General features: G+C 35.2%; 1 protein-coding gene across 1 annotated transcript in view; it reads right to left on the bottom strand.

The window, feature by feature from the left end:
• The window catches only part of LOC117786389 (ecdysone-induced protein 74EF), a 38,782-nt gene extending 22,413 nt beyond the window's left edge, over positions 1 to 16,369 (bottom strand). Inside the window, exons 1-4 of the mRNA XM_034624606.1 lie at positions 16,136 to 16,369; positions 15,732 to 16,070; positions 15,202 to 15,397; positions 14,972 to 15,139 (exon numbers count right to left, since the gene is read on the bottom strand). Coding sequence (XP_034480497.1) covers positions 14,972 to 15,139; positions 15,202 to 15,397; positions 15,732 to 16,070; positions 16,136 to 16,222 — 790 coding nt within the window. The 5' untranslated portion in view covers positions 16,223 to 16,369. The remainder of the gene's footprint in view (positions 1 to 14,971; positions 15,140 to 15,201; positions 15,398 to 15,731; positions 16,071 to 16,135) is intronic.
• Positions 16,370 to 23,461: the final 7,092 nt, after the last annotated feature.

Genomic DNA, 23,461 nt, shown 5'->3' with positions numbered 1-23,461 from the left:
TTTGATTTTCCCAACATTTTGGCCAGTTTCTTGTCTTGTCTTCTTCTATCAGTCGAACAGTTGGACTAGCAAGCCGGAAAGTATTTATTTTAATTAACGAAGTGTTGATTGTTGCAACTCCAACACTCTACAATATATTTGAGTGTTGTTGTTTCTATCATTTCCGAAAGCTATCAATTTGATTTATATGGACTTAACTTTCGCTTTTTGAGCATCAATCTGAAAGGATGTTTTTACTTTAGATATCAATTTGTAAAACAGAATTATTTATTTTACTTTATTTACCTATCTTTAATCAGTAAATACTATTGCCTTGAATTGAAGGTCGGATCAGTAAATTTAAAAACTTTGACTAGCTCGATTTGATATTTATAAAAATATAAATTGATTTGAATATAACTTATAATTAAAATAGAAAATGCATAAAATGTAGAAACACACTTAATTTAATTTATTTAATAATAATTGAGGTCTGACTACATCCCCACAGCAACTATAGTTGTTGAAACTATTGTTGTTTTCTAATCCATATGGAAATGCAGCGGCGAAACGTTTCTCGAAGTCTCCAACTAAAAGTTGATTAAACTGTACAATAACAAACGACAACAACAACAATTTTCAAGTTCAACACAATGAATACAAATTTGAAAGAGCAGTATTGCTGGAAATTTTCCAAAATACATACATATGCACATCTATGTGTGTAACAACAAATATACGTTAATGCAGCTGCAACAACAACAACAACAACAACAAGAAATATAACAATATGAAGAGCATTCATTAACATAATTCTCACACATTATCAAGCGTCTGATTAGTACCTATAAAGATAATGAAAATACACAAAAACCAACTGAGAAACTATTAACTAAAAGTTCAAATCAAATTCAACAACATTCAACTGCAACATTTTGTATGTAGGTATGAATGCAGGTATGCAATAATGTATTTATCATACTATATTGCTGGATGCATTTCATTTTCATTTTATACCCTGTAATCTGTAGTATATTCAATCTACTTTGATTTAAAGTTGAATAATAAAATGATTAAATAAAAATTAACTTATATTATTTTGCAAAATTTAAAAGCTTTTCTTAGTTATTTCATTATTGTTTTTTTTTTTGAAAACACTTTATTTAAAAACTATTTTAATTTTGTTATTTTGACTTTTTTTCTTAAATTTTTTTCGAGCTAAGATAGGAAGATAGGAATTTAGCTCTTTGTTATTTGCTTATATTTTATTTAGAGAAATTGAATAACTGATATTCTTTTTTATATAGTTTAGTTACTTTATTACAGTAGTTTATGGGTTTATCAAATTAAAAAAATAAATAATTATATCAATTGGCCTTAAATTTTGTATTTAAATAAAAAACAATTAAATGAACTTTTTAGTTATCAATACAATTACTAGACTTGACTGTTTATATCTGTATGACCTTGTTATCATATCAGCTAATTTATACGATATGATAAACCGTTAACAGGGTAACTAGCTAGTCGAACAGTCTCGACTAGTGTTGCCTTACTTGTTTTGGTTTTGGTTTTTGTTGTTTGTTTACGTGTTTTATTGAAAAAGATTTTCAATGCCATTATTGTGCATGTCTGTCTATCTGTGTACATGTGTGCGTGTGTGTGTGTGTGTAAGTTGTAAATGCAAGCAAAGCAAACGTCCGTCTAACTGTACGACCGTCAACCGCAGACATTGGGACAGAGAAGACAGAGACGACAGGCATTAGAGGCGGCGGCAGACGGCGGGCAGTGACGCTGACGTTGACGGTGGCGCTGAAGCTGAAGCTGACGCTGACAGCAACAGAAACAGCGACTGCAACAGAAGCAACAGCAATAACAATTGCAAAAACAACAACAACAACAACGGCAACAATTGCGAAGCTAACTGCGACAGCTCATCCGCTCAACGTTCGTTTTCATTTAGCTAGTAACTGATACTAAGTTTGTACTTACATAAACCCAGATGTAAGTATGTCCACCATTAAGGGGGATCTATGGCAAAAATATATTATCTGCATGTAACTTAATTTGCCTTCCTTTTAAATTCAAGTTTGTTGTTCTTTTATTAATTACTTTTGAACTTCTCTAGCTTGAACGTCTCAAAATTGGAGAATTTGAGTAAATTTATTGTATTTCTTTACTATAATTCACATTTGATATCCTTTTCTGCCAAAATGGGTTTTTCATATACATTTGAGACTATTTTTATGGCGATTTGTAAAAGGAACTATAAAATTTGGACTACATTAAAAATTATATATATTTCAGCACATCTAGTCCAAGATAATAATAATAATAATTGCCTTTATTTGATTTATTTATTTGACTTTGATTTTAAAAAATCGTAAAGCGCTGTTAATCTTATAAATTCTTTTTTTTTTTAATTATTCCAAAATCCTAAGCAACATTATAAAAAATTTACTAAAAACTGTATTTAGTTGTTTTGTAAAATAAAATATGTACATTTGTAAATTATGTACAAGTATGTGATTAGTCCAGTATCTAGTCCAGTAAACTATATACAATTAAATTTTATTTAATTAAAACAGTAAAATATAGTATTTATATGAATTAAACGTTTAAGAATCTTTGAGTCAACTGAACTAAACATTGAAAAAATGTGACTAAGAATTTTCTGCAAAACTGCGTAAAAAAGGTTAATTAAGGTTATTTAAGCTTCTTAAAAAATGTTGCTATCAAATTGATAAAACTGCCCTCGTTGTTAATATTTGACTGTGTTATTATAAATACATGTGCTTGAAGAAAGTTTTTCCAGCGACATGGATGGCCGGCAGCCGGCAAATTGATCGTGCAATAATTACTGCATAGCTGCAAGTTGTTGCAAGTTGCAGGTTGCAAGTTGTTGTTGCTGCCACAAATGTCTAGCAACGGTGATGAAGTTGCTGCTGTTGCTGTCGCTGTCGCTGCAAATGGAAAGCAACGAGAGGGAAAGTGTTTTGCCACTATTGGCAGTTTTCATTTTCCATGGCATGCTGCTAATAATACCAATCGTAATGCCTCATAATACACACAAACACACACACACACAAACAATTGCACAAATTCACAGAAATTCACAACCATTCATTGGCATTGAAACGAGACAGTTTGAGGGCGATGCATTTGCGGGTACAAGTAATGACAAACGGCAATACGGTAGCCTAAGTGAGATCGATCTACAACAACAACAACAACAACGACAACGACAACTACAAACAAAACATCAAGCGTCAAATTTGCACAAACTGCGAACTGCAAACAGCAACAACAGCAACAAAAAACTGCAAACGACATTCAACCAATAGAAGTCAAAGTTCTGAGAGAAGGTGACAGATAACACGTCACTTGACTCGAATGGGGACATGGACAACATGCGTGCTGCCCCTCCTGCCCCACTTGCCCCACAGTGCCCGAATCGCGACCGAGCATTCGCTACTCGACACTCGACACTCGCCACTCGACGCTTAAAAAATACAGCAAAAACAATAACAACCGTCGACAGTCAGCGACGTGAATCGGAATCGGAATTGGAATCGGAATCGTCGTTAGCGTCGCGACGTTGTTCCCCACGGGCAGAGCAACCGCAGAGTGCACCGCAGAGTGCCACCCCCTTCACCATTATCCCCACCCTCCACACCGACGGTACACAGAAAAAAAAAATGATTATAAAATTCAAGTTTAAAATTCTTGATTTTACCTCGTATTTTTTAAGTATTTATTCAGAATATTATTGTAAAATTAAGTTAATACGTAGATAAAATGGCAACAATATTAAAAAGTCAACATTTAAGAAATGTAACTGAAACAAATCTGTCAGAACCCCGAAAATGAAAATATTGTTGCGAAAAATCAAGCTTGAATTAAGTATTTTGTACTTGGTTTAAGAGAATCCGGGATTATTGTACTTATGACACCGCATTGAAGTAATTTTTGTCCGGAATCCACAATTTTTTTTTCTGTGTATATTCGTGTAAGCCATCAAAAACATTTCCAAAGCGTTTTACAATGTTGCGCTCAGTTTTTCATTAGTTTTTGGCTCATTTTTAGTTGGTTTCTTTCCCATTTGTTTATTTGTTTTTCTGCTTTTTTTTTTTTGCTCAACTTATTTATGTATTTTATAGAATCGAACGTTGCAGTTGCGGTTGTTGTTGCTGTTGCTGTTGCATGTTGCAACGGGTTGGCCCAAAACAGGGGGCAAAATTGTTGTCGCTTATGGTTGTGTCTGTCTTTCGGTAGCTACAACAAAATGAAAAACAATTTTAATTTTCATTTTCATTTGTTGCTTTTGCTTGTTGTTCACCACTTGTTGTTCTTGTTGTTTGTATGTTTGACTTGCAGTTCTCATTGCATTGCTGTTGTTACTGTTGTTGTTGTTGTTGTTGTCGCTGCAGACATTTAAACGCCTTTTTGATAACTGACAACGGGTGTTTTTTATCTTCTATATTTTGTTTTACAGTTTTATGAAAAAGTAATAAATTTCACTCTCGATTTTTTTATTGATTAGAAAGTGATATTCCCATTATGGTAGCTCTAATAATGTAATGGCTTTTTCAAGTAATGACAGAATTTTATTATATTTAAAATGTAGATCACTTTAACTGGTAGAAAAAGGATATTACTGAAAGAGATAGAAATAGGTCAGCACTAAAAGATATAAGAAACGATTCAGCAATTAGAAATAGCTTTAGGCGAGCAACCGCGAGTGTGATACACCCTGTACAAATATTGTTATTATAGTTAAAATCTGTTATACACCTGTATTGTTATAAATTAAGCCCGGCAGCGTTATCTTTATATAAAAAATAAAATTTCAAAAATATAAATCTAATATATCTAAAGCTAAATTCTTTTGGTGTAGATCAAGATGTATATACCTTATAGGGTGTGCCCGCCTCAACCTGCGTTTGCTTTTAACAATCTTAATAGACCCTTTGTATTTTGTAAGTACAGGGTTAAATAAACCAGCAATGCTTATATAGAATCAGATATCAATACGATTGGCGATTAGTTTTGGGAGTTATTTAATGTGCAGTTTAATTTAATAATAAATCACCCTGTAAGTGTACAACTAACGCACATGAACCCATTGATGCACACACACACATATACATATAGTATGTATGTATATATAAATGCATTTTATTTGCTTAGGCATATTTTTAATTTGCGAGGAAGGAGAACAAATAATGAGAACTAGACACAAACTGCGCTCACACAACAACAACAACAGCAACACAAACAACAAGTAGAAGAAGAAGAAGAAGCAGAGGAAAAACTAACTCATGCTGTGAATTGTTGGTGTAAGAACGAATGAACAAAACGAATACAACGAATTGAACGAATACAACACGAACGAGTCGAGTGAGCGCGAGTAAGTGAGTGAGTGAGTGAGTATAAATAATAATAGCAACAAAATTTCCTTTTCTAGGTCTAGGCCAGATGCACAATTACATTCTAAAATATGCACATACAATATGCGAGTATGTATAAATATATGAACGCAATATGTATGTATGTATGTATGTATGTTTGTATGCATATCTATGTGTCTATTAGTCGCGAGTCTCGAGTCTCCCGATTCTATAAACTTGACAGTCGGTCGAGTGCTGCTTGCACTTGATTCTATTCGTATGCACATTGTTATAGGGCCATAGATCTGAATACATATAGTTATATATACATACTCATCAACTTGTGAGTTTCCATGTTCTTTGGTTAGCGGTTTCATGTGCAATTAATTGCTGCATTTATAATTTAGCTTTGCTTCCTTGGCCACGCCCAGTTACCAGCTGGCTTTGGTCTCATTTTGGCCGCCTATTAAGTTCTATAAATATTTAAATATATACTGTACTATATGTATTTATACATTCGTAGCCGGATTATAGATGCACACGTTGTCGTAGTCATCAGACATCCGCCTAATATTTTCTGCACTTTTTTCTTCTTTTTGCTGCTCTTGTTGTTGTTGTTGTTGTTGTTGTTCTTGTGTATCTTACGCATGCAATTTTCGCTTTCAGTTTTGCGTGCGTTGTCAGTTTGTCCGTCTGTCTGTCCGTCTGACTGTGTGTGTTTATTCTTTTTGAAGGACAGACAGTCTATGTCTATGTGTCGATGTGCCTGGGTGTCGATCTGAATACCGACCAACGCCTGGCGATGGTGTGTCGCCCCAGTCTCAGTTCTACATACATACATACATATGTACATACTTACATTTCACATTCTAGCCGCATAACGTGCAACTGACGCATAGTGTTGCCAATTTAGCCCCTTTCCGAATAGATCCGTCTATTTTTATCCACTTATCCAAAAAACTATACTGGTTTCTGTTTGATATTGCATTTTTCACAATTTTTGTGGATTTTTTTCTATATTATTAGTAATAACTTTTAATAATTAGAATATATATATATTTTTGGGTTTCTTAAACAGAAATAACAAATCCGAAATTCAGAGATAAAGCCCAATCCGGTGTCAAAAGTACGGTAATCTCGGATTCTCTTAAACCAAGTAAATACTTGATTTAAACTTGGTTTTTTTGAGATATATTTTGATTATCGGTGTTCAGTAAGTTTTTTTTTAGTTAAATCAAATATTAAAGACTTTTTAACTTTGACATTTTTAATGCAGATTGTCTTCGTTTTACAATAATATCCTAAATACATAAATAATAAATAAAATGCTAACATCAAAAATTTGAAACTTGAATTTTAGATTTATTTTAATTGTATTTGCTCTTCTTTATGTCCTGTTTTTATATATCATCCTAATTTAGTTGCCAGTAATTGGCATCACTGCTTAGATAACAAATCTCTACGCTTTATTCGTAATGTGTTGGAATGGCATTTGACAATCGTAATCTTAATCATAGTTGTGAATGAGTTTGCGACATGTTATGTAAATGAATAGATGTCGAAGTTGGCCTTGAATTCTTTTCAGATTAAGTCATTAGTAGAGGGTTCAAGATAATTTCAAATATTGCGTATCAATTGCACTTTGCAATATTTATTTAAGATTTGCATAGGATATTTCTTTATCTATTATTATAAATTTAAAAATCCTGCAAAATAACGAGTCATTTTCACTTCCTGAACACTTCTGAACTTTTTGCATCTACAGTAACTATAGTTATTAGCCCTTGCTTCTCTAGTGCATTTTTACAACTACAAATTTGTATCTTAATTAGTGTTGCCCCCTTTTAGTACAGTGAAAAACGGTAACGCACAAAATGTTGCAAGTCCGCAATACACACATCCAATTAGTCGTCCGCCTACGACACAGATACTTTTCCGCTAATTTTCCTCAATTCTTTTTATTTTTGCACAAATGTACTCGCGATATAAATGTCTATCATGCATATCCGTTTTCCCAGATATAACATCAATGTGTGATTGTATTCGTGAGTCGCGGCACGATCCAAAGCCCATAAAACAGACAGAGATACAAATGTATCTGTATCTATTAGATACAGTCGTTGTCCTACTGGATGACTGATTATGGCAAAGATGCTGCAACGCATCGTGAATGTGTGTGGGAGGTGGAAGTGGAGGGGGAGGCGAGAGTAACTGTTTGTCTGACTAACTGACTGACAGGAGGTGCTAATTAGGGGCACACGCTTCTTGACATTCGTATGCGTGTATCTTTGTGCATGTATGTATGTAAGTGTGATCGATGCATATTTATTGAATTTTTGCCAATGGGTCAAAAGAACTGGTACCCAAAGAACTGCCCTCAAAATGTTTGCTCAAAGACGGAAAATGGATATGCAAACAAGAAGCAAAAAATCAAAAGCAGTTTTTTTCCTCTCTTCTGTATTTTGTATAATGATGCGCTTCGCACCAATGAAAGCAAAACGACTGCGACGCAAGCAGAGGCAGCGGCAGAGGCAGCGTTGTCGTTGACGATGCGCATCTAAGTCTTTTCATACTTTCTGGAGAGGGGGGGCAAAAGGAGAGCTTTCGCAGACTCTCGCAAATGTGTGTGTTTGCCTTGCTTTTGCCTTTGCTTAGCTGCCTGCTGCTACAAGTACATATACGCAATCACACAAACGCACACCCATACATACATATGTGCATAGATATGTATGTATGTATGTATACTGCGCTCATACATAAAATACATCGTCACGCGAGTGCAGCGAACTAATTCAAGGCTGCATACCACACGCTACAGCAAAGCAAAAATAAAGCTATCAATGTGTTAGTGCTGCTGCTCTCCGCTTCGTTTGGCCGGGCAGAGCGACTGAGTGAGAGTGAGTGTGAGTGTGAGCGAACGAAGCATTGCTCTCTCTTTGCATCTGCATGTGTGTGTGTGTGAGTGTGTTTGAGAGTGTGCAGTCAAGACAAGTTCAGCGCTAAACATTCAAAGCTGACCAAAGCTAAGCGCAAGACGCAGACTGAGACTAAGTGACTGCGACTGAGAATTTTGTAAGGTTGTATCATCATCATGATCATGAACATGTTAATCATCATCATCATCGCAGTCATTTGGCGTTTGCCTTTTGTTTTCATTTCTGCTTTATAACGAGATGCGAAGTCGGCACACGCTCTAATGCAATCAAAAGCAAACGAACAACGAACGAACAACAAAACACTGTGAAACTGCAAAACTGGAACTGGAACTGAAACATACACACACATACAGACACTGACACACAAACAACTGCAAACCCGCTCTTCCCCACCATTCAGTATTCAGTTCATTTGCTCAATTCTTTTGGTCTATGTTGTTGTAGTTGCTGCTCACTGAGTGGGTGGTTGGTGGGAGGAGGAGGAGAAGAAGGAGAGGGGTTAGGTAGATAGATAGATTGGGACTGCTCTAATGGGGACAGCGAAATGTGTTGCCTTTGTTGTTGCTGCCATTGCATATGGCAAAAACATTGTGGAAGTCGCCACATTTCATTTTCATTGGCAGAGTGAAAATGCATATGTATCTTCCCCTCCCTTCTCCTTTTACACCGCATCCTATTATTGATATGCTCTATTATTATTTGCAGTTGTCTGTTTTGTGTTTGCACCTTCGCATTGTTGTTTTTGTTTGTTTGTTTGTTTGCTGTTGTCCGTTGGGGTGAAGGTGAAAACTTTTTCACCGGACCGAGAAATAGAAAGAGTGATAGAGAGAGAGAGAGAGAGGGGAAGAGCGAGCGAGAGACCTAACGATCGTCGACCGACAATGAATGACGATCGGTTTTTATTATTGTTATTGCTGTTGTAGTTGTTATTGTTATTGTTGTGTGCTTGGTGTGTTAATGGGTTACAGTGCAATTAGGACAGTGTGCTTATCGCGAGTCTCTTTATTGAATTCCAATTGGATATTTAACGAGCGCGTAGAAGTAGACTTTGTTTTGGCTAATTCGAGGCTATGTATCCCCTATATAAGGAACTGATTTGTCTAATTAATTACATCAATTATATAGGATCTATAAAAACATAGTATAAGGGTTACAGACTGATTAGCATATAAATATAAGTATGGTTTAAGCATTAGTACTAATTTATAATAAGAGGAAAAAGATTAAACAATTTAGGAATTAAGAATTCCATATTGTATCATTTGCAAGCTTGTTAAAAATATGTATTTACAAAAGATTTCTTACTTCCATTTTATAGTGTCTATAGTGATTTGAAATCAAATATTACTTTAAAATCAAATTGGAGAAAAGAATAAGAATAAAATCCTTAAGGCATTACGTAGAAAAAGAGAATGAAAATTTCGTCAAAACCTATTTTGAATTAAAAATTTTTAGTTGTTTTATTAAATTACAAATTGTCTTTCTCCGTAACTAACTTATTTGAATTCTGTATGTGCTATGTCATTACGATATGTTTTTGCCTTAGCTATCATTGATGAAGGCCTACTAATATTAAGGATTTAAGAAAAAGTGATGCCTTTCGAAGAACTTGAACTAACATTGAAGAAGAATTTTCGCTAATAATCTACCAGTCAATTTAATTTGCTCCCAATATTTCAATATCTTTTGGACAGAATAACTATATCAATCTATAAGATATCTCTATATGCCCAATTTTACATAGATTGCTTAAATTTGATCTAAATCATATCTAAGCTTCTGTTTAAAAAGCAATCATTAAAAAGTTGTACTAGTAAGGTGATTAAATATCTCGTACCCCGATACTAACTAACTTATCATGCTGTGTTTTTGCTCTATTCTAATCTCTGCAATGCTGTAAGTGAATTGAGAATTTGGTCTCTTAATTGGCACACCCAATTCGTCTTTTCCCATAGCCATAAACCTTGTAATTGTCTGCCGATGCATTACAATAAAAACTAATTAAACATTTCATCAAAACTCGAACTCTGACTGATGGAGGCGTCATCAATCAATCCTGGCAAAATGGCGTCCAAAATGACATCATAACGAACACACAAAAGACACAAGACAAGGCCCCCAATCTAACACACAATCACACAAGTATAACGAGGTGAGGCTCCTGCGTATTAAGTATTAAGAACAAAACACAAATGCTGTAACGTTAAAGGATTTAGACTTGGAAATACTCTGTAAATAAAACCTGTGTTTTTTTTTATCAAAACAAGTCATCATTAGCTGTACTTGAAGAACGAAAAGTTGAGATACGAAGAGAATATAATTATTATTAAAATGGAAAAATGTTGCACTGCGATCCTCAGAATCTATTATAAACCATCTAAGCCTAAAGCTCCTCCATCAACCCTATTTCTTGCATGAAGTCAAGAAATTTTAGATCTTTAATGTCCTTCTAAAATGAGAAATGATGCCTGCTATTTTTAAAATCTACCAAATTAAATTTTGTTTGGTTTTTCTATCAACAGGAGCATCCTATATCTATTAACTAACTTTTCTTATACTTTTTCTTAGGGGCTACAGCTAAATTATCTGAATTTTCTATAGTTCTCAAATAAAAAAACATAAAAAAATATCTAGACCAAAGATTTTAAGTATTATTAGATATTATCTTATCAATTTCATCTTATATTTCCTTTCATTCCATTATTCGCACAACTTAAATACCCCTTAGATCAGTCTATGTGCAGGGTATTCAAATGATATCCGTTAAGACTTGAACCCAGCGGTTACCTGCGTCTTGCGTGCAACAAAACTAACAAGACAAAATAAAAATAATACAAAAAAACAACAAACGAACAATTTTAGATAAGTCGCCAAACAAATGCATGAAAAAATAAAACGAGATAAATAAATGAAAAAAACGAAAAAAAAAATAACAAAAATATCAACAACAATTGCCAATCCACCAATCAACAAAATTGCAAAGTGCATTTTGCAGTGGCAACGTTTTGCACTTGAGGTAAACTCAGGAGGGCGTGGATAGGAGGGGGGTCTCAATGGGGGGAGGGGTGGCTAGGTGAGAGGGGCGAGGGTAGGAGAGGTGACGGGGTGACGCTGACGCTGACGGTGGTGACAGTGACGTGCTCGGCCCGGTTCGCTGGCTGGCAATGGACAAATGAACGCCCCTGACATCGTTAGTTGTTGTTGTTGTTGTTGTTGTTGCAGTTGTTTGTTTCATTTGTTATTGCTTATGCTGTTGCTTCTGTTGTTGTTGTTGTTGTTGGTGTTAGTGTTGTTAGTGCTGCTGCTTTAGTTGTAATTGTAATTGTTGTTAGGCGATTTGCCGTCCGGGGGACACGCAGAAATCCTGATTTGGCTATAACAACGCACATTTTGAAAAGCGCGACACGATTTGAAATTCAAATTGAAATTGCCAATGCGATGCCAAAAGGCAGCCAAGAAATGCGTGCAACGTCTTGTTGTTGTTGCTTTTTTTGTTGTTGACAATTTAGCCATGAGCCATGGCTAAAAGCATAAAAACAACACACATGCATTGCACATTGGCAACTAGAATAGAAAAAATGGCAGTTAACTAATCAACAACCAAAGTGGACCAGGGATGCACAAACCACAAAGCGGATGATTCAAATAAAAAACCAAAATATTTCAAGCAAAAGTAGAAGGTGGGATAAAAACCAGAAGAAACAAAAACAAGAATGCTGTGTATGAATTTAATCAAAAGTAAAAAGCCCCACACAACTGTTTAAAGTCTTTGATATAGTAAAGCGGTATCGAAAAGAGATCAGACAAAATGTATTTACATATATTTTAAACTTAAGAATGTTAGGCAGATAAAGGTTTTGCGTTAATATATTATACAGATTTCATAGCAGAAAATTCAAAATTTCAAATTATTTAATTTATTAGATTTAAATATACAGTATTTTATTTTAAATTCTTAATATTTTTTATCTGAAGACTGATTTCAATCAATGTTGAATAATTTAAGAAGTGAGCAGTTATATAAATAAAACTAAAAATGCTTAATCCGAGAAAAGGTGTTCTTTTTTTGTGATGTAAATTCAAATCTATACTTGGAGTTTTCCCAAATCACTTTTATTGAAGCCTCAAGGGGAATGTATGGGTAAAATGGACAGTGATGCTACAAAATGTAATCTCCTATTTTGCTGCTGAATCAATTTAGAGTTGAGTTGTCGATTTTACACTAAAATTAATTTAATTAGCTGGATTAATCGTCAAAAGACTAGTAGAGTTTAAGTAGTTGAAAATCGCTATTGCTACTATTATTTTATGCAAAATAAGTTATAAGAATTATATATTTTTTCAAAATATTTATTTGATTAAGAACAAGGAAAGGAAGTAACCTTAAACAATTTCCAGTTTATGTTTATAATTTCTAAAATATTCGAGTTAACTAAATAAAATGTTGATTTTTTTAAAATTCTTCTGAGTGCTGCTGTCACATTTGCTGGGCATCTTTTGTCGCCAGCCCTGAAGTGAGCGGATAAAGTAACGAACGCAGAAATTAACGCACTTTTCAAATTCAAACTAAACGGCTATGTCGCTTGGTCGTGTGTGGAACCCCTTGACATTAATAACGTGGCTAAGTCGAAGTCGAAGTCTAACCCGCCGCTAGCCACTTGCCACTTTGCCACTTGCCACATTGCCGCTTGTCGATTGTCGCTGTTGTATAAGCAAAGCGAAATGAAGACTTTGCAGTGTGACAAAGGGGTGGAGGGGAAGGTGCATTAAGTGGGATGCGGAGGGTGGCCGCAGTAGAACCTTGGACTGATGCTGAACCCTCGAAACAAAAGTGAACAATCTTTGCAGCCGCCGCCGTCGTCGTCGTTGTTGTTGTCTCTGTTATTGTTGTTGTCTTTGTCGTCATCCGTCGTTGGCCGTTTACAATGTCAACGGCTTGTTAGAGAAGTCGCCGTCTCAGTCGCCGTCGCTGTCAGTGATTGGGCAAATTTGTTGGCGGCCCAAAAAAAAAGGTGCCCACTCATCAAGTGTATCCTTGAAACTGAAATTTAGAGTTCAATGCTTGTGCGGCGCTTGAACTTGACAGGACACGACCCAGCCAAAAAGCAAAGTCGTCTAGCGCCTGTCAGCCAAGCAACCACCCCCAAACCACCCAAACCACCCAAGCCTCCCTTTAACACCCTAAAGCCGACTACAATGATGATTGCGCCCATTTTGATGTCTGTTTCTGTTTTTTTTATGCTACGGCTGAACTCGAACGAAAATTTCAAGTTCAAGGTTGCCGGAAAGCAGCCGCCCAAACAACAACAACAACAACACTAGCCACAACTCATCCAGCCCAGACAGCAATGGGGCGGCAGCAAGGGGGAGGAGGAAGGCAGAGGCATATATATAAAACTCGTCTTTGTCGACCTCTGTCTCCCTCTCTCTCTCTCTCTCTCTCTCTCACATACTCTCTCTCACTCTCTCCCTCTCTTTCAGTCTCGGCACAGGCACGCACACAAAATGGTTGCCATTTTGCGGATAGTGTGGGCCGCCATTTTGTCTGCCTGCGTGTGCGTGTGTCGGTGTGTCTGTGTGTGAAAAGGCCCAATACAAATGGAAATCGTTTCCTACACACAACTAAATGTTGACGCAGAGCGTGCAGCCCACAGTGGCAATATCCTTTTGACCTTGAGCGCACAATTTCCACACGCAAAATTTATTGACCTGACGGCGGATTTACAGTTGGGGTAGCATAGGGTTTGTGTCTGTGACTTGGCTTCGTTGTCGCTGTCTCTTTCCCACTCAAATGCCCAGCTGCAAGGAAACATGAAAGCCCGAAGAGCAACAACAACAACAACAAGAAAATATGGCCGTCAACCCGCAACCCTCGCTGAGTCCTGTCTGGGTTTTTAGAAAAGGAAGTAGGTGCCCACAGAGTTGACAGTGGTGGGGGTTGGTGTCTAGGGTTTGTGCTTGTTTTCGGTGACTGTTGCTTATTTGTGTGTGTGTCTCCTCTAAATATGTGTGTTTGTATGAGTTGAAGCAATTTCTCAGAAACCGTCGTCGTTTTGTGTTTGCTTTCGTGTCAATAGACGCTTGTTAGACAGACGTCGGGGCAGGGGAAACATCCTGTCGGGATTTAATATAAGTACAAGTGAGTGGCCTTTTTATTTGTTACGTCTCACAAGGAGTGCCAATTTATTGCCAACAAATCAGCTCTAATATTTACACACATTAAAAATGTAGTCTTCAATGATTTTAACACTTTTCTCCAATATTTATGTAAATTATATTCGAATTATTTCTACACTTTATTAAATTTGATATCTCCACGTTTAGCCAAGTACCTCACCCCATTCAGCATATTCGAAAAATCGATAAAGTATATTTAGCGCATATGCAAACCAATTCGAAAAGTTGCAACTTAGCAATGACACACGTAATTATTTAGACACAGCCCGCACAGTGGCTGTCAAACTGTAACACAGATTGCGAGCTTTGAAAGCTGCTCGAATTCAGGCGCAGCCAACTTCTAGTGAGTCAAAGTTTGCGTTAGTTCGAAACAGCGTGCTGCCAACTTAATGCGAATGCGCAGCATGCGCAGCCAACTTCACGTATTGGCGCGTAAATAAATTTGAAATCATTTTTAAATGTTTGAGCGCAATTGAGAAGTCGACTTACCGTCCAGTTTATCCAGCCGCTTATCAATGTTCAAACATTTGGACATCAGCTTCTCAACTAGCAGTGGATTCGCTGAGGCGCTGGTCACAGTCACAAAACGTTGCTCCTCCGGCGTGCAATCTCCATTGCTGTTGTTGTTATTGAGCAAATCGCAAGGAAGAAGAAAGCCTGCAAATTAAATAAAACAAAAATGTAATTTTTAATAAAAATTTGATATTTGGATATATTACCGTTACGCTTGGCTGAAGCGGACGCTGATAACGCTGAGTTGGATCCAAAGTCGGCGAGACTGGCGCCGACGGAGTCGACCAATCCCTGGACACTCAGCTGGACATTGTCTTTGGCAAGCAGATCATCGCCGGCGACAACAGCGGCCGCAACGCTCGCAAAATCGTTATCGCTGATGACATTGTTGTTGTTCTCCTCCTAGGAAAGATATAGCATAGAAAAAGCAAAGCAAAAGCAAAAGGAAAAGCAAAAGTTTGTGTTGTTTGTTGTTGTTGTTTTTGGTTTTTGGGAAGAAAAGAGCAAAGGAAATAAAAATATAAATGGTAAACTTTTCAATTAAGTGCGCTCTTAAAATATATAGTATAGTTTATGAAAAGCAAAAAAAGTCCTGCGCAAATGGGGTTCAATTAAGAGAGAGCAAGTCTGTGTGTGAGTGTGTCTGAGTGATTGTAACTGTGTGTGTGTGTGTGTGTGAGAGAGAAAGTGAGTGAGTGTGTGTGGTTAAACTTGTCTGTGTTCTTGGCGGATGTACATTTTCGACTTTGACCTCAACGGTCGCCAAATCGGACAGCAGGCTCTCGATCTCAAAGTTGCTCTCGGAGAGCGTGCGAAAAAGCTCATCGGAGGAGTCGCTGCCACAGAGAGGCTCCACCACCACATTCACATTCCTCGCCGCTGATCCGCTCAATTCCTGGCTATCTGCTGTCTGTTGTTGCTGTTGTTGTTGCTGTTGTTGTTGTTGTTGATGTTGTTGTTGTTGCTGCTGCAGCTGCTGTTGATGCTGTTGCTGCAACTGCTGCAGATGATGTTGTTGTAGTGCGTTGTTTTGTACCGTGGGATTGATGTTCTCAGCATTCACAGTGGAATCATCCTGCAGTAAATACACAATATATATATACATTTGTTTCAATTGGGGGATTCACCTGAGTTGCGTACCGTTATGCATGTTGCCAAGTCTAGACCACCAACAAGACGACCATCGTTATCCGGACACCAGAGCAGTGCGTCATCGATAAATGGCATCGCTGATAAGGCAAAGCCTGCACTGCAAATACTGTTAACTGCCAGCGTTAAGCCGTTTCCTATTCCCCCTTCACTTGAAAATTTATATGTATATTATATATATATCTATATAATTATATAGATGCTACCCTTTGGGTATTTTTTACTTTAGAGTTTTTATATTCTTCTTTTCTGTTAAAATTTCGTTCTTAACGTTTTCTTATCACACGTTATTTTTTCTCAGTTATGAAACAAATTTGGAGTTTTCACAAATTTATATGCAAATTTTTTGTAGGCACTTTTTTTAAGACGGTTTTGGTTTGGTTTCCGATTTGTTATTATTATGTATTTATTTATGTATATAAAGTTTGTATATATTTAATTGATTGTTAGGTAAAACTTGTAGTCTTTTGTTTGATTTGGACGTTTGTCATTTAAACCAAAAAAAATATAGTAAAAAATAAGAACACTTTAAAATTCGATTAATTACTATGCGTATAACGTATGTATATCAGTTATTATTATTATTTTGGCTTTAATTTGTTAAGAGTTTTTTATTATTTGTTTTTGGATATTTTCCGTTCAGCTGCAGTTTTTTTTATTTACTCTTAATGTCTGCAACGAGAAGAAAAACAAATATTTTTTTTATTAGGAATATTTTTTAAGTTTATTATAAAAATGTAGCTTAGGTTTAATCTTAAATTTTAATATTTTATAGTCAAAGCAAAGAATTTAATCGGTCTTTATTTTGCTCAATTTTAGCATTGTATAGAGTCTAGTTAGCATATACAGTTAGTCATGAAGGTATTTTGACAAATAAAAAATCCCTCTTCGATTAAAATAATTTTTCTTTTTAATAAGTTCTTAAAGCCATAGGGCCAAGAAAAATAGAATAAAAAAGTTTAATAATAATATATTTCTTTCAAATGAATTTGTGTAGATTTTTGATTTTATTAAAACACTTTCTTGACCAACTGTTTAACATATGTAGCAGTTTTTATCTTTAAGTTAAATTTTATTGAAAATCAATAATGTTTTCAATACTTTTATCAAGTAAATAGTTTTTGGGATGGTCCCTAGGAGTATCTTTATATCTATTGCATGTTTAAAGAGCTCATTAGTCTGAAATAGATTTACTCGCAATTCTCATTCAATTGTTTTTCCTGTGTGCATTGCAAGAAATAAAAATTAAACGCTTTATTTAATTGCATTCATGAAAAGTCTCCATAATTTCTTTTGACTGATTTAACGAAAACTCAAAACAGCTAAAAATGAGGATGAGGATGAGGTTGAGTTGGATGATGATGAGTATGAAAGATGATGGAAAGTCGTTGCTGCTTTTCATTGTTGAAATATTTTCAGTTTATGCTTTAAGCTTCCGGTTATAACAAATTTTTTTTCTGTTGAATCAAAGTTAATTTCATTTAAAGTTCAATAACATTTCAAATTGCGAATTACAACATAAGACAGACAAATAGCAATAACAACAACAACAACAACAACAGAGCCCTGCAAAGCGAAGAAAACTCTGTTAAAGGGTGCAGGGGGGTGGGGGGTAGAGGGTGTGAAGTGTGAGGTGTGCAACAGCTGCAAATAAAGCGCAAAAAGCAAGACAACACAAGACCAAAAGAAAACAAAGTACAATTTTGCAAGAAAAACCAAAACAAGCAGCAGCCGCAACAGCAAAGAAACAACAACTTTGGAAAAATGCTTTTTACATAACATGTTATTGAACTGCATGCAAAGCAACAACAGCAACAAAAACAAGCACAACAACAAGTTTTACTTGCAGTTGCTGCTGCTGCTGCAATTCGCTCTCTCTAAGCTGCCAAATCCAATGCAAGTGAAAGTCTAACAACAACAACAATCAACGGCAGCAGCAGCAACAACAACAACAACAGCAACAGCAACTGCAAGTTGCAAAAAGTTCGTTAACATTGAACTACGACGACGACGACGTCAGCGTCGACTGCAAGCTTGAAAGCGCAATAACAACAACATCTACAGCAATAACAACAACAACAACAACAGCTGCATGTTGTACATTTTTGCTTGCTTAGGCGAGAGAGAGAGTAAGTACACTGAACAACAACACCAATAGCAACAACAACAACAACTATAATCGACATTACAACATTGCGCTGCCTAACACTCTGTCTGCCGCAGTCGACGTCGCTGTTGGCGTCGCTGCCAGCTGCGCCTGCGCTGGTTTTTCCATTGCATGCCAGTTTGCAGTTGTAGTTGCTGTTGTTGTTGTTGTTGTTGCTGGTGATGCGCATGCGGCGCGGAAAACTCGTTTTCCATTATTCAATACAAGCAGCAGCTGGCAGCGACGGCTATTCACTTTTCTGCTGCAAGTTCATAGAAGAAAACTTGAAAGAAAAGCCAAAGCAACAACAACAACAATGACGTACCTTTCGTTTGCATTAGAAATTGTTGTTGTTGTTGCTGTTGTTGTTGCTGTTGTTGTTGCTGTTGTTGTTGTTGTTGCTGTTGTTGTTGTTGTTGTAATGTGGCGCCACAGTTGGCATCTTCTGCTGCCGCCTAATGCACAATGATTACAACGATGTCGACGACGTTTATGCAAAATATTGCCTATGCCTTTGCCTTTGCCTTGGCTTTTGTCTAATAACAGTGCAACGGTGCGTATACACAATCTTTGATTAGCCAGAGCAACAACGATTGATTAGACACTCAAACACAAACACGCTCACAATTTGCTTTGAGCAACTTCCTGGTGCTGCTCTCAATGTTGTTGATCTTAGTTGATCTGATCAGCAAAATACTTTTATGAGTGTTCTGAAAATGGGCGTTGCCACTTTGATAAAAAAAAACAACTGCCATTTGGCAGCAGTAGCAGCAAGTAAAAGTATTTATATCGAGCTATAATCTAATACCCTGTACCAATATTTGCATTCACTTTTCAAATTCATAATTGTAAAATTTCTTAAGGAATTAGATAAAGTTTTGTAATAAATATCAACGCTGTAAGCGAGAAGGTTACGGTTATCGAGCTAAATACGCTTTAGATAACATATCTCTTAGTAATTTATTTAATTATTTAATCAGCAAATATTTGCTAAATTTATCAACAGATTTTATATTTATTTTAAACTTTATGTAAAATAGCTTTGTGCATAATAACAAACAATGACAGAACAGAGTGACAAAATAGAATTCTTATTAAAAGTTTTGAATTTACAACTCTGTGATTTTAATTTTCATAAAATTTTTTTAATTTACATGTAAATTTTATTTTTAAGCTCTTTCAGTTAAAGAAATATATTATTAATCCATCTGCTTGTATAGAAATAGCTGCACTGTTGTAGTTTGGTCGACTGTTGTTATGTGTGTTTCCCCTATATGCACTTTGTACCATCTTTTATCTTGTAGATTGATAATAAAAAAAAACAAACTGCAACTTATAATGATAAGGTTATCTAAAGTAATCTAAGAACTAAAATAAAATGTAAACAGAATTTACAATTCCGTCACAAATCTAAATTAAAAGTGTATAAATCCTAATTATTCTTACTATAATTAGATATCATAATTTATTGTTATTCTTTTATGATTATTTTTTTTTGATTTATTTATAGCTCAATAAGATTATATTATAATCAAAGATGACGTCAGTCATTAATATAATTTTTAAAATACACATTCTATTAATAATTTAAATTAAATTACTCACCACTGATATACAAATATATTTTGTATTAGTTTCTCTCCTTAACGTGTTGTAAATAATGTTGCACGTTAACTCCGTTGATAGGTTTTTTTGTTGTTGTTTATAATATAATGTTGTATATATATGTTTAATATAACTATATTGTATAAACTACAGTTTTGTATTATTATCCACAAGGCAGTGTAAAGTTTTCCAAAATTTGATTAAAGTTGTTGCTTTAATTATAATTGATTATTGATAATTGTTGTTGTTTATGTGTTTGTCGATTTGTTGTTGTTGCAAGTATCCCGCCGTGCTGCTCGATCGTAGGTCAAGTAGTTGGTGGAAGAAGAAGCAGGAGTGGGGGGGAAGCTGATTGCCAACGTTTCTTTGTTTTTTGATTTTGTGGAAGAGGTGAGAAAAGTCTTTGATTTAGTCGCTTTTGGTTTTATTTTACAACGTATGCGATAGATATACAAGTATAAACTTTTATTGTCATTAGCAACATGGCTGACATTGACCAAATTTGCATGTGTTCCCAGTTTTCTGCTTTGGGCACGCATTTATGGTGTTTAAACGTGCGCCGAGGCATTTAGTCGGGCCACGGGGCCAGAGGGCCAAAAGGCCAGAGGACCAGAGGGGCGAACCGTCCTCGTTGCTCCCCCCTTGGGAAGCGTTACCAGACGTTGCAATTTTCCCTCTTATCTGTGGATGCTGTGCGGCGGCCTCTGCAAATAGCAAATTGTCGAAAAGGAAAGACATTAATTATTTGGATTACAAATCAGAAATCGTTACTTTATAAGTTTTAAAATTAAAATTACAATCTAACAATTGTATCCAAATTTTCATTTTTAATTTACAAAATAAAACTAACTTTTCAATTTTATTTAAAATACTAAAATTTGAATTAAATATTAATTTGAAGTTATTTTTAATTAATATTTAAAAAGTTACATATAAGAGTTACTCCGTAACTTTAATTTTAAAAATCGAAAACGAAAGTTTATAATTTTTAGTATCTATTGGTATTTTGTTTGCCAATAAATACTACATATTATAAAAGAATACAGAAATAATATTAAATATAATAAAAAAAAGTTGGATCCCTAAAATTTATCCTTGTAGGATATGTAATGTATCATATGAAAGATATTGAGTCATATATCAAAATTATTTCAGTTTTTGGTAATACACCACTTGGTTCATAAGTTGTTTAATAAAAACAATTGATTTTTAAAATAAAAGTTTTGGGGTAACTCTTATTAATAACTCTTATTTGTAGCTTTATGGTAAAAGCAAAGTGTAATTAATATTTTATTTAAAATTCAACAGCTTGCATTTTTTATAATGAAATCGCAAAAACGAGTTATGATTTCGATAAAAAAAACTAAGATGCATGAGAAAAATATAAAAGAAATAAATGACAATTCATTTATTAAGAAATAAGTTTTACTTTTCGATCTGAGTTTAACAAAAGTTAAGTTAAAATATTAAATTTGTGCATAAAATTACTTATTATTCCAATAAAAAAAAAATATAATTATACTCTATTTATTTAAGTTTTCTGTGTTTGTACTTTTTGTTATAGTATCTAAATGATGCTACCTATGTATATTTACTAAATACTATTTAAGTATTTGTCAACAAACATACACGTAACTACATACAATTTGTATAGATTTACTCATAGAAATCAACTTATGCCTGCACATTCTTAATAACATGCTTTGCTGGGCAAAGCTTTCTCGCCTGCAGTAGTCGTAGCACACGAGAATGAGCTTTTCATCGCCTAGTCAGCAGAACAAAATAAAAGCTACGCAAATAGCTGCAAAAATGCGTTTGACTTGCGCTCTTTGGGGCTTTGACTCGACAACAAAGCGACGCGACAAGGTGCAAAGAGTTGATCGGTTAAGGTGCTGCGTGAGGTGCAAAGAGAGAGAAAGAGAGTGAGGGGGAGAAGAGAGGCGCGTTGGCAGTAGGGTGTGAGCGCCGGCGTCTTTGTTGATGCTCATTTACTGCGTAAATATGTTTTCGCCTAGCTCTTGCTCTTACTTCTGCTCTTGCTATTGTTATTGTTGTAGCTTGTGAATTGTAGTTGTAGTTGTAGTTGTATTTGCTGTGTGTATGTATGTATGTTTACGTGTCTATTCGTGATGTTAGTGTGTGTGTGCATCGTGACCTTCTCACACTGTCATGGCTACGTACAAAAATTGTATAAAAATAAAAGCTTTCGTTTTATAATTTGTATGCAGCTCCATGCGCGTGAGTGTGTGTGTGCGTGTATCTGTGTGTGTGCGTGAAGAACATAAGCGACTCGTGCTTAAACGACAACAAAAACAACAATAACAACAACAACAACAGCAATAATAATTATATTTCATTGAACAAAATATTATTTATGTTCCGCTCAAGATCGCATTTTTGCCAGCTTAATGTTGCTGTTGTTTTTTTTATTCTTGTTGTTTATTTTTTATTGTTGTTGTCTTTGCAACATTTAACGTCATTTTGCTTATCTACTTCCGACTTCGTTTGATGAAAGATTAAGATTTCGAATAAGCCATAAAATGTACATATGTATGAATGTATCTATAATTTGGTTATATGCGAAGTTGTCGTCACAGGTGTTGAGATACTAATTTATCATAGTGTTGCACAAGTTTCAAGGTCATCTACAACTATTGTTCTTAACTTAAAACATACATACAAATTGTTGTTGTCTCGATTTATTTATTTACATAATTTGCAGTGTCTATTATCGAATGTGTCCTTTTGAGTTAATTAAGTTTAATTTTGGTTCGTTGCTGACTGTTTAACACTTAGTCATAGTTCATAATAAATCAAATCAAATTTATCAAAAACAATTTAGCAAGTGGGCAATTTGTAACCTTCCTCGAAATCATTTTTCTCTAGTATTTTTTTTATTTTCGTTTTGATTTTAACCGCACACAAAAAGCAAAAATAAAAATAGTTGCATAGCAATACGATTATAATGTTTAATCTTGTTGTTGCTATTGTATTCTCGATTTTGTTGTAACCTTCTTTTCTGATCGATTCAAGTTTAAGGTCGATCCCACCTCACCCCACCATTCTGCCGTCTGCAGTCTAGACAATAGAGCTAGACGACCCTAGAGTCGCTAATGCCCACTAATGTGGCTTGTAGGGTATTTTGTTGTTATTACAGGTTGCCCGCCCAAGGGCGTAGCGAATGTTTTTGTATTTTGTTGTTGCACGCACATTTGTAGGCCTTACATATGTACACATAGTAGGTACAGTAAGTACATGTATATACACTAGTGGGCATAAGTATTTTGACAAAAGTATCAGTAAAATTTACTCATAATTTGGAGAAACGTTTTGCATCAAAACATTTTTGGTTTAAGCTCGAGGAAAAAAATCGAAAATGTACCCTTCACAAAAATTCTACAATTTCAACGGGTACTTAATAAGTTAAGAAAATTTCTATATCATTCAAACAGAATTCAAATGACCTTTCCATTAATGCCCAAATGTACATGAAGTAAGCTAAAATGATAAGTAAATTCTCCTCATACTTTTGTCAAAATACTTATGCCCACTAGTGTATGTGTATG

This window comes from Drosophila innubila (assembly GCF_004354385.1).
Source record: "Drosophila innubila isolate TH190305 chromosome 3L unlocalized genomic scaffold, UK_Dinn_1.0 0_D_3L, whole genome shotgun sequence".
NCBI lineage: Eukaryota > Metazoa > Arthropoda > Insecta > Diptera > Drosophilidae > Drosophila > Drosophila innubila.
The sequence above is the reverse complement of the archived record's forward strand: the minus strand, read 5'-3'. Positions and strand labels throughout refer to the sequence as shown.